The 14073-nt window shown below is 45.2% G+C and overlaps 1 protein-coding gene across 1 annotated transcript; it reads left to right on the top strand.

The window, feature by feature from the left end:
* Window positions 1–5095: 5095 nt before the first annotated feature.
* On the top strand, window positions 5096–6829 carry LOC140516693 (syncytin-2-like). The gene has a single exon (XM_072627680.1). The coding sequence runs from the start codon at window positions 5096–5098 to the stop codon at window positions 6827–6829; it is 1734 nt and encodes a 577-aa protein (XP_072483781.1).
* The last annotated feature ends 7244 nt before the right edge of the window (window positions 6830–14073 follow it).

The raw sequence follows: 14073 nt of genomic DNA, 5'->3' as shown, positions 1-14073 counted from the left end.
GCCCCCTCATTCCTCGTCTCTTTCCCCTGAAAGCTCTGATTCCGGGAAAGACAAAAGCTCTTCGAGGTTGTTCTCTCTGTCCTCGCCTGCTCTTGCCTGCTCTAATCCCGAGGAAGGTGAGGGGGATAACTCTGCTCCACCATCGTTGCCCCCTTGCTCTCTCCCTCCCCTTAAAGACTCTAATCTTAGAGCGCAAGATTGTTCCGCGTCTGCAGGTCAGGAGTCTGTGTGTGACCCCGTTGGAGCCTATCCCTTTAAGGTGGTTACTAAGCAAAGCCCCCAAACTATGCCCATAACAGACAAAGAAGGCCAGGTGAAGCCAACTGTCACGCTCGTTTCCACCACTCAGTATAATTTTAAACCTTGGGAGCGGGGCGAATTGCAGGCTATTAAGAAGGACTTCCCTGATCCTCGCCAGGACCCTATAGGTTTTGCTGATCAATTCGGGGTTACCCTCCAGTCTTATAGGCCGGGAATCCCTGACATTTGCCTTTTGGTAGTGGTCCTGGTTGGGAAGGGTGAAGCCAGGAATTGGTGGAAAAAGGCAGAGATAAAGGCCACAATTGAAGAAATGCAAAAAACAGATTGGGTTGCTCATAAGAATCAGGAAGACCATTATCGGGAGGCTAAAGCCCTGGGTGAAGCCCTAATTGAAGCTATCCCAGCGGCCTTTCCCCGACTCGTAGACTTTTCTAAGATTAAGTGTGTTACGCAGAGATCTGATGAGACTGTGTTTCAATTTTATAATCGCCTAGCTGAAGTTTTTGATGCTAACTCTGGCTTAGTACATGATCGGGAAGGTGGGGGACAAACGCAGTTCCTCTCCTACTTTGTTAATAACCTGCAACCTTCCTTATCACGAAATATCAAAATCACCCAGCCGGAGTGGCAGTCTAAACATCCGCAGTTCATAGCTGAACTTGCCTCCCAGCTCGCTCAGACCTTAGCAACGCAGGCTGAGGAGGACTTAGAAGCAAAAAGGGAACTTCGAACTAAGAAGGATCAGGTTTATACAATGCAGCTTCAACAACTAACAGCTCCTGTTCCAACTTCACACCCTTCTCCCATTGCGACAACACGTCGCAAACGTGGCAATTGTCACTATTGTAAGAAACCAGGGCATTGGAAATCAGAATGCAGAACGCGTCTCAAGGTACTGGAACAACAGAAACGCCAGGGGCATTACAACCCCTCCCCCCAACGACCATAGGGTTGCTCCGAGCAAGGTTTGCAGGGTCCAACTTTTATCTTCCCCTCTCTATCTCTTTCTCAACTAGGGGAACTGTCTGTAGTAGTACAAGGTCACCCCATTCTGGCCCTAGTTGACACCGGTGCTACTCTGTCAGTTTTGGATCCCTGCAAATTCCCCACTCCCCTTCCTCGGAGTAACGATAGTTTGTTGGTGGTGGGGGTTTCCAATAAGCCTCTTCGGGCTTTCCGAACTAATCCCCTCTCAGTCATTCTCGGCCAGGACCACTTCCAACACACCTTCCTCCTTGTCCCTGGGGCCCCTTGTCATCTCCTTGGTCGAGATATCCTATCTTTCCTTTCTGCTCTATTAAGCTTTACCCCAACGGGTTTTCAGCTAGAACACCGTTCCCCTTCCCCAGTGCTCGTCACAGCCCTATCCCTCCTACCTCAGTCTGATATACCTGCCCCCTCTGACGAGGAACTAGCTTTAGCCGAGGTTCCGCCCCAGTTATGGGCCACGGATCATACAGACATCGGGCGCATTTCCACCGCCGTCCCCATAGAGGTTCAGATTGACCCCTCGCGTCCTCTTCCGTGTCTCCGTCAGTATTGTCTCCCTCTTGCCGCTATAGAAGGTGCTAGGCCTCTCCTCCAAGCGTTCCTTTCCAAAGGATTGATTGTCCCCTGTACATCTCCTTGCAACACTCCTATTTTCCCTATTAAGAAGCCTGGTAACCGAGGCTGGCGCCTCGTGCAGGACCTCCGTGCTGTTAATGCCATTGTTCTTCCTCGATCCCCGATGGTTCCCAATCCCCATACTCTGTTGTCCCTTATTCCCCCGTCTGCTACTGTGTTCACTGCTGTGGATCTTTGTAGCGCCTTCTTTTCTATACCCGTGCACCCTTCCAGTCAATATCTTTTTGCTTTCACTTGGGAGGGACGGCAGTATACCTGGACAGTCCTTCCTCAGGGCTCCACTGAATATCCCTCCTATTTCTGTCAAGCCCTGCATGACAATCTCGCCTCTCTGGTCCTACCCCACTGCTCTGTACTTCTCCAGTATGTTGACGACCTATTACTCTGCTCCCCTGACCTGACTTCAGGGAGAGATGATGCGATAACCCTTCTTACATTTCTGGCTTTAAATGGTCACAAGGCTTCCCGAGACAAGCTTCAGTTTTGCCGTGCCTCTGTAAAGTTCCTTGGTCGTGTCATTTCTAAGGGCAGTGTTTCCCTAGATCCCTCCCGAATTCGGGCTATCCGTGATTTTCCTCTCCCAACATCCAAGAGGCAGCTTCGGGCCTTTTTGGGCCTGGCTAGATACTGCCGCTCTTGGATTCCCGAATTCTCTGTACTCTCCCGCCCTTTGTATGAAGCCCTGCGACACCAAAACCCTGATCCCCTTTGCTTATCCAAAGAACAGCACCTGGCTATTGAATCCATAAAAGCCTCCCTTTCTCAACCCCCAGCCTGGGGTCTTACTAACTATTCCCTGCCTTTTGTACTTTTTGCTATGGACAAAGGAGGGAATGCAGTAGGAGTTTTAGCACAGAAACATGGGGAACGTTACAGACCAGTAGGATATTATAGCAAGCAACTGGATGCAGTAGCCAGGGCCCTACCACCCTGCCTGAGAAGTGTCATCGCTATAACTGAGATTTTTAAACAAAGTGAGGACATTATACTCGATTCGCGATTGGCCAGTGACGCTTTTTGTACCCCATGCGGTTGAGGCCCTCCTAAACTCACATCACACCCAACATCTATCAAGCAGCCGCCTGGCAAAAATCGAAACCCAGTTGATGACACGACCCCAGGTCACAATCAAAAGACTAAACGTACTAAATCCTGCTGAGTTTCTAGAGACTATTCCCCGTTTTGAGATAGACCAGTTCGAGAATGATCGTGAGCCTGACCCCTCCAATCACGACTGCATCACAATCCTGGATCACCTACTGACTCCAAGAGCCGACCTTCAGGAAACACCCATCCTAGATGCCGACCTCACAGTCTTTACTGACGGCTCCTGTCTGAGGAACTCCGACGGGCAAGCAGTAGCCGGTTACGGTATCACTACGGTAACTGAGGTATTGGAGTTGGGCCCTCTCCCCTGGGCTAACTCTGCGCAGCAGGCAGAGTTAGAAGCTGTATCAAGGGCCTGTGAATTGGGGAGGGGGCTGAAGATTAACATCTATACAGATAGCAGATATGCTTTTGGGGTGCCTCATGATTTTGGAATGTTGTGGAAACAAAGGGGATTTTTAACCTCCCCAGGACAGCCCATAAAGAACAGTAAGCAAGTCTCTAGGTTATTAGAATGCTTCCTACTCCCCAGGAAGGTGGCTGTTATCAAAACTACAGGCCATTCTCGTGAATCCACCCCTGAGGCTGAAGGGAATCAACTAGCTGATCAAGCAGCCAGGGAAGCAGCCCTCTTACCTCCGGTTCCTGTGATGATTTCCTGCACCCCCTTGCTTGCTCCCCCGCCTATTGATCTGGTAGCTTTAACTGAAGCCCAAGCTCTTATCTCTCCTGAAACAGCGCGTCAGTGGGAACTACAAGGATGCACTCGGGACTCTGAAACTGGACTTTGGAAACATGGACAGCAGGTTGTCCTACCTCCTCAACTGCATCGACCATTACTAAGTCACTTGCACCATCTGAGTCACTGGGGACCAGATAAACTTTATGAACTCGCCTCTCAGCACTGGTGGGGAATATCAAAGAAGGTGGTTGAAGAGGTGGTATCCGGATGCCAGTCTTGCCCTTTATATAATCCCTCCAAGTCCCTTAGACCTCCCCGGGGTTGCTTTCCTCTCCCCCTCTCACCCTTTTAGATCTGGCAAATTGACTTGATCCAGCTGCCTCCCTACCGAGGATATAAGTTTGCCCTTGTGATGGTCTGTATGTTTTCCAGATGGGTAGAGGTTTTCCCATGTCAAGCAGCCACTTCAGGGATGGTAGGAAAAATCCTATGTGAACACATCATCCCTTATTGGGGAGTCCCCCGTGAAGTTCATAGTGATCGAGGAACTCATTTTACTGGCAAGGGACTCAGAACCATTCTGGAAGCTTGGGGAATTCATCAGCACTTGCATTGTGCTTATCACCCACAGTCTTCAGGGATAGTAGACAGAACCAATGGAGTATTGAAAGGGCTACTAGGAAAATTAACTTCAGATTTCCAGGCACCATGGATTAAGGTGCTACCTATTGCCCTCCTTGCCCTCCGGTCTCGACCTGTGGGCAAGACTAAACTCTCCCCCTATGAGATTGTCACTGGGAGACCAATGCCTCTCACCCCGGCAGACCTCTCCCCACTCGCTTCGCATTGTCTTCAGGAATATTGTGTCAAACTTGGTCAGCAGATTCATCAAGTTCAGGACCTTGTTTCTCAGTCTTATTCTTTAGGTCCACCGCCGGAAACCAGCTCTCTCATCTCCCCTGGAGACTGGGTATACTGGAAGCACCACCTACGGAAACACTCTCTGGAACCACGGTGGAAGGGACCCTTTCAGGTGCTGCTCACAACCTCCACCGCTGCCAAGCTCCAAGGAATAGACTCCTGGATCCATTTGTCACATCTGAAATTAGCTCCTGCTCCTGAGTGGACATCTGAACCGATAGGAGACCTTGCCCTCCGACTTCGAAAGGGCCAGAAAAAGACGACATCTGGTGTAGACAGCTCTCCCAAGAGTCCGGACCAGGCCTGTGCGAAAAGCAACAGCTCCCTCCCCACTCTTGCTTAATCGCTTTGTGTCCCACTCTGTACCTCCCACTATCCACTTTGATTTCCTTTACAACTTACTCCTTCTGCTTAATTGTTATTGTCTTGCAATGGCTGCCTATCTCTGGGGATGATCAAGAATGGGGAGGAGGTGATTCCTTCTTCCCAATTTACCCCATGCGGAAGCTGAGCCAGGGGGCGGCCAGACTATTTAATCTGTCCAACTGTTGGTTGTGTCTTGACCCTCTAACACGCATTTCAGCACACCCTATATCAGCCTCTGATTGGGGGTCTCTCGAAGCGGAGTCCCAGGCTCACCCCATGGAGGGCATTAGGTTCTCGGAAGATGGGCATCCTGGAATGCCGATCTTGGTTCAAAAGGCAAATCAGGCACAGTCTACTGAGGAATATGACCTTCTCCTTAGTGCCCCCTATTTCCGAAAGCGTTTTAAGAAAACCAGAGTCCATTTAGCCTTAACTAGCCCTAAGGGTCCTGTCTTTTCAAAGGTAGCCTGGGCTTCCACGGCAGCCCCTGCTATTTTTTGCTACTTATCCAACCACACTTCCGGAACCCCTGTAGGGAACCTCGACCCTGCCCGGTGCAATCACATAATCTGGCTGCGCCCTGGTAGAATGCTCTCAACTACGGGAGAGAAATCAAGTGTTATCTTTGTAACCTTGCCCTCTGCCTGGATTCTAGGCACCAACACAACTCAAAAAGACTCTACTTCCACCTACTGTGCAGGGCGACCCAATGGTTATGTCTGTGGCAGTGACTGGTTTCTCCTCAATGCCACTTTCACCCCTGGATCCTGCCTAAAGCTGTGGCCTGATAAAACAGGAAATGAAACAGTTTACTGGGACCACTATCGGGGTTACTTGTGGGCAGAAAAAGGGTATGGCCCTGTTTCCAACGGAATGACCAACAACCCCTGCCTAAACCCTTCTATGGGCCTCATTCTTTCTCAGTCACGCTTTTTGTACAACGATACTAGAACTTACTTTTACCGAGGATCTAGAAATAGTATTAGACCGTTCCCGGGTTCCCTTACTTTTTCCCTTACACTACCATCTTCCTTAGGAATGTTCTTCCTGTGTGGTACATCCCTTTATCAGACCCTTCCTCCTCAGTGGACAGGACTCTGTACCATTGTTCGAGTAGTGCCAGACCTCCGATATATCCCAGGCTCAACTCCGATACCCATGCCACTTCAAGACCTAATTATTGCTGACCCCAACTCCCCTGCCAAGCCTCTCCGCTTCAGGCGTGCCATCCAATTCCTGCCCCTCATCATAGGAGGTAGTATCCTGGCAACCACAGGAGTAGGAATAGTAGGGCTAGCCGCTACAAATGAAGTTTATAAGGATCTATCTCACGAAATTGCAGACCTGATTGACAATTTGACCCAGGTGGTGGGAGACTTGCAGACTGAACTTGGCTCTTTGGCCGGAGTGGTCTTACAAAATCGAAGAGCACTTAATGCCCTCCTTGCGGCTCAGGGGGGTGTCTGTGTCTTTCTCGGAGAAGAATGTTGCTTTTATGTTAACAAATCCCAACAGATACAGGATAGCATAGATGTGTTTCGTTCTCATGCCACTCAGCTACGGAAAAGGGCTGAAGCACCCCAGTGGTATGATATGTTTAGTTCCCTTTCCCCAAGAGTGGGTGGCTTACTCAGATCCATCCTCCTTTCTGCTGCGGGAGTACTTGCTATTCTGGTTCTTATTTTCCCAGGTATCCGAATAGGATTAGCCTTGGTCCACAAATGTTCCACCACTTTGGTGAACAAAATAATGCTGACCAAGATCATTTTCCCCCAACCTACTCCAGATGCACAGAATAGTGCATCTCCCTGTTCCATTAAGGAAGAATTTCTAGAACTCCCATTCCCATTTCCTGAAGAAATGTGAAGCTTTCCTTGGTCTACAGGCGAAGCCTTCGGCTTGCCTTTGACCAAAAGGAGGGAATGATAATGTTTAATATAAAATTTTGAAATAATCTCTTTGTTCTCTCTGAAGCAAACTCAGAGAATGCCTCTTCCTATGTCAGCAAAAGCCAACCAAAGCTGACTCTGCATTCCTTGGAGACCTTTAACCTATGACATATCTTGAATAATGGGTCTTTCCTGTGTATCTTATTATCTATAGACACATACTATGTTATGGCATATTAATGGTAAAAAAATATAGACGTCTTAGGTCATAATTTTTATTGAACATTGTTTGCCCCTTCCTGTGTCAATTATCTGTGGTGGGATTTCCTTCCTTTTCACCAAGACATATGTTTACCCAGCTTGGAATCTCAACATTTGATTGACATTGCTTTGTTAATTGTCTTCTCTTACTGAATTTACGATTTGCGTACTTAAGAGAGTTTCCTCCTCATGGCAAAATGTATTTAAGACAGATGATTTCTGTACTAGGTATCTTTAAGAGGGAATCAATTAATTAATAAATAACGCATGCCTTTAGTCTAATGTCTTTTCTTTAACCAAGTTTTCAGGTTAACACTATATACATACATAGTTACCTGAGAGAGAAGCATCAACTTCTCAGTTTTAAAAGTGTGCATATGCATGGGGCTCCTTAGCAGCTACCCAGAGTCTTGTCTGGCCAAACACTTCCAGTGAGTAAGCCCCAAAACAAAGCCTCACCTCAGAGTATATATACATTTTTCAAAGCCAGAGGGCACAACCCTTGAGAACCAGTGCCTCATTAGAAATTAACAAAAGGTGTGGGCCTTCCGATGAATTTCTCCTAATCAAGCTTCTCTTAACGTGTAGGGAAGATCTTTAACTCTCATTGACATAATTAACATGACAAGAGCTTATCATCAGTATAAATATTTTGGCCGGACTTTGCAAAGGAATCATGAGATCGTCCCTAAGGTGAACTGGAGGAGGATGGCAGAATGGATTGCCTTCATGGTTCTTTGAATGACTTCAAATTTCTTGAAAGAAAGGCTTATCTTTTTAGCACCAATATTCTTCCAGTGATTCTACATAGCTGCAAGTCATGGAATGCCACTTTCTAAGAAGTTGAAGGTGGCAGATAGTGGGTGTGAGTTAGCAACATTATACATTACACATGAGGAACTTATAGGATAAAGGATTACATCAGAAAATTGTATGACCCCACAAAAAGTCTTTGATGAGAGTTAGAGATGTCTAATGGAAAGTCCATATACTCAACTGGCATTCCTGCAATATCTAGAAATCTAAAGGAAAAGCTTAATGGACAAAAGTTGCAGAGTATGAAAGGACATGGATGGGTTGAGACCTGCACCATTGCAGGGAATACCCACATGTGACAAATGAAAATATTCTTCAAAAAGTTTAAAAATTTCTGGTCAAACTAAAAAGGCTATAGAATTTAGGTGATCCATGTTGTTTGTGTACTATGATCTTAGTTCTTTCAACTGAAGCACTCTTACAAAATATCTTGATTATAATAGAGCTCTCACCAAATAAAAAGTGTGAAGACTATACAAATTTACTCTAATTCCATAACTGCTGGGATTTTTCTTTTAAAACTATTCATATCTGGTTATTTCAAAGGTTATAATGAAATTTGGGTTATCTTTGGAATTTTTATCTTTGATGACTATTGGAAAATGTATTGCAAAACATCTTGTCTCCCCCTCCCTCATTAACTTTGTTTCCTACCATTCTGTAAAGATTAGTCCAGTTATCACAAATTAAGCCAGATGGAAAGATGTCCTTCGACTGTGAGCAGCGTCCATTCGATGCGTTTGAGGAGCTGAGTTAATGAGTATTGTAAGAAAAAGTGAAGTTTGCTTTGCAGCAAAAGAATGTTTCTAGAGATTGTGCAATAAATAAGAGAAGCTCATCTCAGAACAGTACTGACATTTTAAAGTGCAACTTTTGAGCACTGTTGCCTAATATACATAGCACAGCTGTGGAATGCTGGGGAACAACAGGAGTTGATAGATCAGCTAGAAATGTGACTGTCTTTTTTAGCAAGAAGAAAATTGATAGAGTTCTAATACCCAAACTGGCAGTAAACTGCAAAAATAAATTGTACCTTTCTCTCAGAAAACAGGGTTATAGTTAATGAGATTGTCATTACAGATCAGGATTGGACGATACAAATGGATGAAATAACTCTGCTGGACAGTGACCAAAGCCCAGATAAGCTGACGGTGCTCTTGCTGCAGCTGGCTGTACCCTTCTTTCCAAATCACCCATACTGAACCGCTTTCTATTTCTTTGAACGCATTCGCTTCTGATTATTCTGTATATGCTTATATATGTACTTGCTGTCTTCTCCATTAAAATGGAAGCTCTTTTTGAATAGAGATGGTTTTTTGTACTTGGTACTTGTACCCCCAAAGCCTCCCAAGGGTGCCTGGAACACAGGTACTTGACAAATGTCTGTCCATGAACTGTAATTGACTGAAAGAACTGTATGGGAAAGTTACTGTTGCAACTCCCTGACCAATGAAGGGTCAGGGTGGGAGAGATAATGGATGCTGTTGACCTGAAAACTTGGTTAGAGAAAAGGCAACAGGCTAAATGCACACATTTTAGGATTTAATTAATTCATCGATCAATTCCCCATAAAGAAAATGGTTACATAGCGCTATGGAGCCGGGATCAGAACTGGCTGACTTACTACAGAAATCGACTGTCTTAAGTACATTTTGCCATGAGAAAGGAATTCTCTTAGATGGACACATTGTAAACAAAAGTGGCATCAGTTGGGTTTTATGATCCCAAGCTATGGGCATCTTCATTCTGTAGCATATCTCTGTGATTTAAGATAAGGAAAAGGTCCCATCACCCAGATAACAGGTATCCTGTCCTAAACAGGCCTTAACAGTTTGACAAAAGCTGAAGTTACAAGCCCAGGTATCTGTGTTTTCCTCTAAACAAAGGAGACTATTAGGTCCAGACTCTTCTTAATTCCAACTTTGGCCCTTATTAAAGTCTAAAATTTATATTAAATATTAACAATGCTGTGTGGGATGGCTCAGGTCCCTAAATAAATCAATTACTCAGAGGCCTCTCAAAGTGATGACAGAAAAGTGATTTATTCGATTCTCGAGAAGCGGGGCTCACCTGTAGGAGTAGGAAAGCCGAAGACAAAAATCAGGACAGTGATTTATAAACCCTAACGCAAGTCCCTCCTCCCCCCACTGACCATTATCCTCATTAGCTGAGGATATGGTCTTACATTCTAGACACGAAATCTAACCAATCCCTTTGAAATGAAGACATCGAGGAATTACGCAAGTTTTGTCCAATCATTGAGACCCCAGTACACCACACAGTTTTATACCTTATATGGAACTATTCTATTCCAAAAACACTGCAGCCCCGAGCCTCCAGGCCCCACCTCACCCTTGGGAGAAAGCCACAATCTGAGGAGTCTTCACCAAGTCTATCCCACTCAATCCCTCCTCTTATTTTATCAGCCTGAAGACTTCTCACGGATGTTTCAACCAAAGTTCTGTAACATAATCTCACACTGTCTATTAATCTCCTCATCCCAATCAGGATCATTCATGTCTCTTGTCTCCACAGGTGCCCAACCTTCCTTTTTTAATTTCATCAGTCGAATGGCTCCTTCAGTCCTTTCTTCTACTCTAGCAAGTTTTAGTAAAGAATTTCTAACTATTTTATTCTTGCTGATCTCTTTCACTATAAGCAACATGTAGATAAATTTAGTTTCCCACAAACTCCTCCTTCTTCTACAAGTAAATAATCTAAGATTAATCTATGTTGCAGTACTGCTTCCCTAGTTTCTGTGGCTTGATCAGCCAGTAAGTCCAAAGTCTTTGCTGTTTGATTGGTTATAATTTCAACTACTGCTTGAAGTCTGATTAGTCTGTTTAATAGATATATAGGGGTTCTATAACCCCAGCTTCCATCTTGAGCCCAAGTTGCAGGCCCATACTCTCTGATTATCCTCTCAGGAGGCCAAGTATCGCCCCACCCATTTGCATTTCCAGTCTGAGTGAGGGAGGTGTCGATGTTCCTCTTTCTTTTTGCTAGATCATCATATAGAGGAACCCCTAGATGCTGTTTCCCTGATTCAGGCAAGAAAAAGAATTTAGGTCTCACCAATCCAATGTAACAAACACCTCTCCAGTTTAGCGGAATGTGAGTATAGGCTGTCTGTCCACATATCCAATAATGCCCTCTCAAAGCAGGATTTTCCTCTAGAAACAGTCTTACTCTATAATCCACAGGCGGAAAGTATTTCACATCATCTGGGCCTAATGGTCCCCCTTTCATGATTTCTGACTTACACCTCCAAAGTTGTTGTTTCTTCTTCCATGTACAATGTTGATAATTCTCCCCAGTTCTATTGATTACACTCCAGAAAGTATCAAACATCATCCTATGTGTTCCATTCTCCAACTTCCATACCCATTCTTTATATTTTGTGTTATTCTTTGTGCTATTCATATATATACAACTCCACAAATTGTCATGGTCGTGACCCCCTTCACATGGTTTTCTGGGATCAGAGGGGTTGTAAAACTTATACCCACAACTTTCATGATATTCCCCTTTTGTTCTCTCTTCGTATGAAGAGGATGGGAAAAATGAATGGGTACAGGGAGTCACACTACCATCTGAACAGGTAATACTGTTCTGATCCCATCTATCTGCATACTGGGCACAATCAATACGAGCCAGGGTTTCTGGCCTTCGTGTGAATGTCCATTTACAATTACTTTCTCCCAACCATGTCTCTTGCAACTCAGGTCCTGTTTGGTTTAAACAATGTTCACCTGGAACTGAATCGGACAAAGACCATTGGTGTTTCTCTTGGCTTGTCCAGAATCTTGTTCCATCATGTACTAAGCATCTATTACTTAAGATCCAGACTGGACTCAGCGGTACTGCTACCCATGGCCATTGGCTTAACCGCTGAGGTCCCCCACAAATCCAACAGTCAGATACCTCAAAGGTGTCCGCAATGGTCTGAATTAGGGCCAGGAAACTATCTTCAAGAGGGGCGGTTGATAACTGGGGCCTGGTGTCCCAGGGTATTACATATTGGTTGCATTGTTCCCACGGTTTGTCGAGTCCACACAGCCTTAATAAAAGAGTGCTGTTTAGATATTGTGGTAGTTGCCTCAGGACGATTGCTGAACAGAGAATCCTGTTAATAACAAACAATAGTAATCCTAGTATAGTTCCCCAAATAACAAAGCTTATAATGAATTTATACAGAGGCCTCATTGACTATCCCTGTTCACTTATATTTTAGACGGATCTTTAGTTCATTTGATGGGTCAGGATCTGCAATCCACTCCTTCGGGGCATCCACGGGTCCTTTTACTCTGGTATGGTGAGTCCAACCTCGTTCCTGGGTTCTTACAGCTGTGTCTGAAGTCAGGAGAACCTGGTAGGGACCTTCCCAGCTCGGAGTCAACTTCTCCTCCTTCCACACCCGGATCAGGACCCAGTCGCCAGGGTTAAACTTGTGCACCACAAAACCTCACGGGGGAGTCTGAGCAATAAGTCCCTTACGTCGTAATTCATGCAAATGTTTCATCAGAGCAAATACATGTTCCCTTACAAATCTATCCTTGTTATCAACAATTGGATCCCAGTTTCCTTCCTGTATTCCCGGGTAGGGATGCCCATATAGAAGCTCATAAGGAGATAGGCCTACATCTCTGCGAGGTTTTGTTCTAATCCTTAAGAGAGCTAATGGTAAGCATTTAGTCCATGGTAATTGTGTTTCTAAGGCTAGTCTAGTTAGTTGTCTCTTAATTTCCTGATTCATTCTTTCTACTTTGCCTGAGGAAGGAGGATGCCAGGGAGTGTGAAACTCCCAAGTAATCTCCAGTGCTTTTATTAAGGACTGCAAAACCTTGGCAGTAAAGTGAGTGCCTTGGTCCGAATCTATCCTCTCCACCATGCCATACCGTGGAATTATCTGTTCCAATAATATCTTACTAACTGAGGAGGCAGTAGCTCGTGATAAGGGAAAGGCTTCTACCCATGAGGTCAGGTGATCTACTATGACTAGCAGCAGGTATTTGAGACTGCCCACTGATGGTAGTTCGGTGAAGTCCACCTGAATGCTTTGGAAGGGTCTGTATTCCAGGGGCCTGCCCCCTTTGGGGGGGTGGCGTTGAGCAGTCTTATTCGTCCTTCGACAAATCAGACAACCCTCCACCAATTGTCTGGCCAGTGTGTATAAGCCCGGTGACACAAACTTGGTCAATACAGCATCACACAGGTTTTGGACATCCCAATGACTACCTTGATGTAGGTATTGCAAGACTCGTCTCATCCCTGCCTTGGTCAGTACCTCACGGCCATCCGGGAGAAACCAGCGCCCTCCTTCTGTCTCCTTGGCTCCCAAGTCTTGAGCCTTTTTCTTCTCTTCCTGAGTATAGGATGGGGAGGGGAGATTGGGAGGCAAAGTAGGAATTAATACCAACATTGCAGTCTGTCCAGGTTCCTTTTCCCCAGCCTTCCTCGCTTCCTCATCAGCAAGGCGATTACCTCTAGCCTCAAAGGTGTTCCCTATTGGATGTCCTTTCACATGCACAATAGCAATTGCTTTGGGCAACAGTAAACTACTCAATACTTTAGTCAGTAGGGTGGTATGAGCTAGTTCCTTTCCCTTACTATTTACCATTCCTCTTTCTTCCCAAATTTTTCCAAAAACATGTGCTACTCCCCAAACATACTTAGAGTCTGTATATATAGATCCTTCTTTCCCTTCTAATAATTTTAAAGCTTGATGCAAAGCATACAGTTCACAAGTTTGTGCTGACCAAGTCTTAGGTAAGCTACTAGCTTGTACTAGAGAACTTCTATCTCCATCTATTATGGCATACCCATTCTGTCTCTTTCCTTCTATCACCCGAGAGGACCCATCTATAAACCAATTCACTCCCTCAAACAAAGGGGATTCTTGTAAATCCTCCCGCACTTTTGTCTGATAATCAATTATATCCAAACAGCAGTGTTCCAAATTTACAGGCTCCTCGGGTGAGGCTGACAGAAAACTAGCTGGATTAAGGTTATGGTCTTGGGACAGTATTAAATAATATGGCCTCATACTTTAAAATTCTTGAATCTGTCAGCCATCTCCCAGCTCTCTGATTTAAGATACATCGCACCTGATGAGGTACACTCACAATCAAACAGCCTCCAAAA

This window comes from Notamacropus eugenii, chromosome Y, assembly GCF_028372415.1.
Source record: "Notamacropus eugenii isolate mMacEug1 chromosome Y, mMacEug1.pri_v2, whole genome shotgun sequence".
Lineage (NCBI taxonomy): Eukaryota > Metazoa > Chordata > Mammalia > Diprotodontia > Macropodidae > Notamacropus > Notamacropus eugenii.
The sequence above is the reverse complement of the archived record's forward strand: the minus strand, read 5'-3'. Positions and strand labels throughout refer to the sequence as shown.

Excerpts from the sequence above, each read along its gene's own strand:
- LOC140516693 (XM_072627680.1), top strand. The coding sequence starts at position 5,096 with ATGCGGAAGCTGAGCCAGGGGGCGGCCAGACTATTTAATCTGTCCAAC.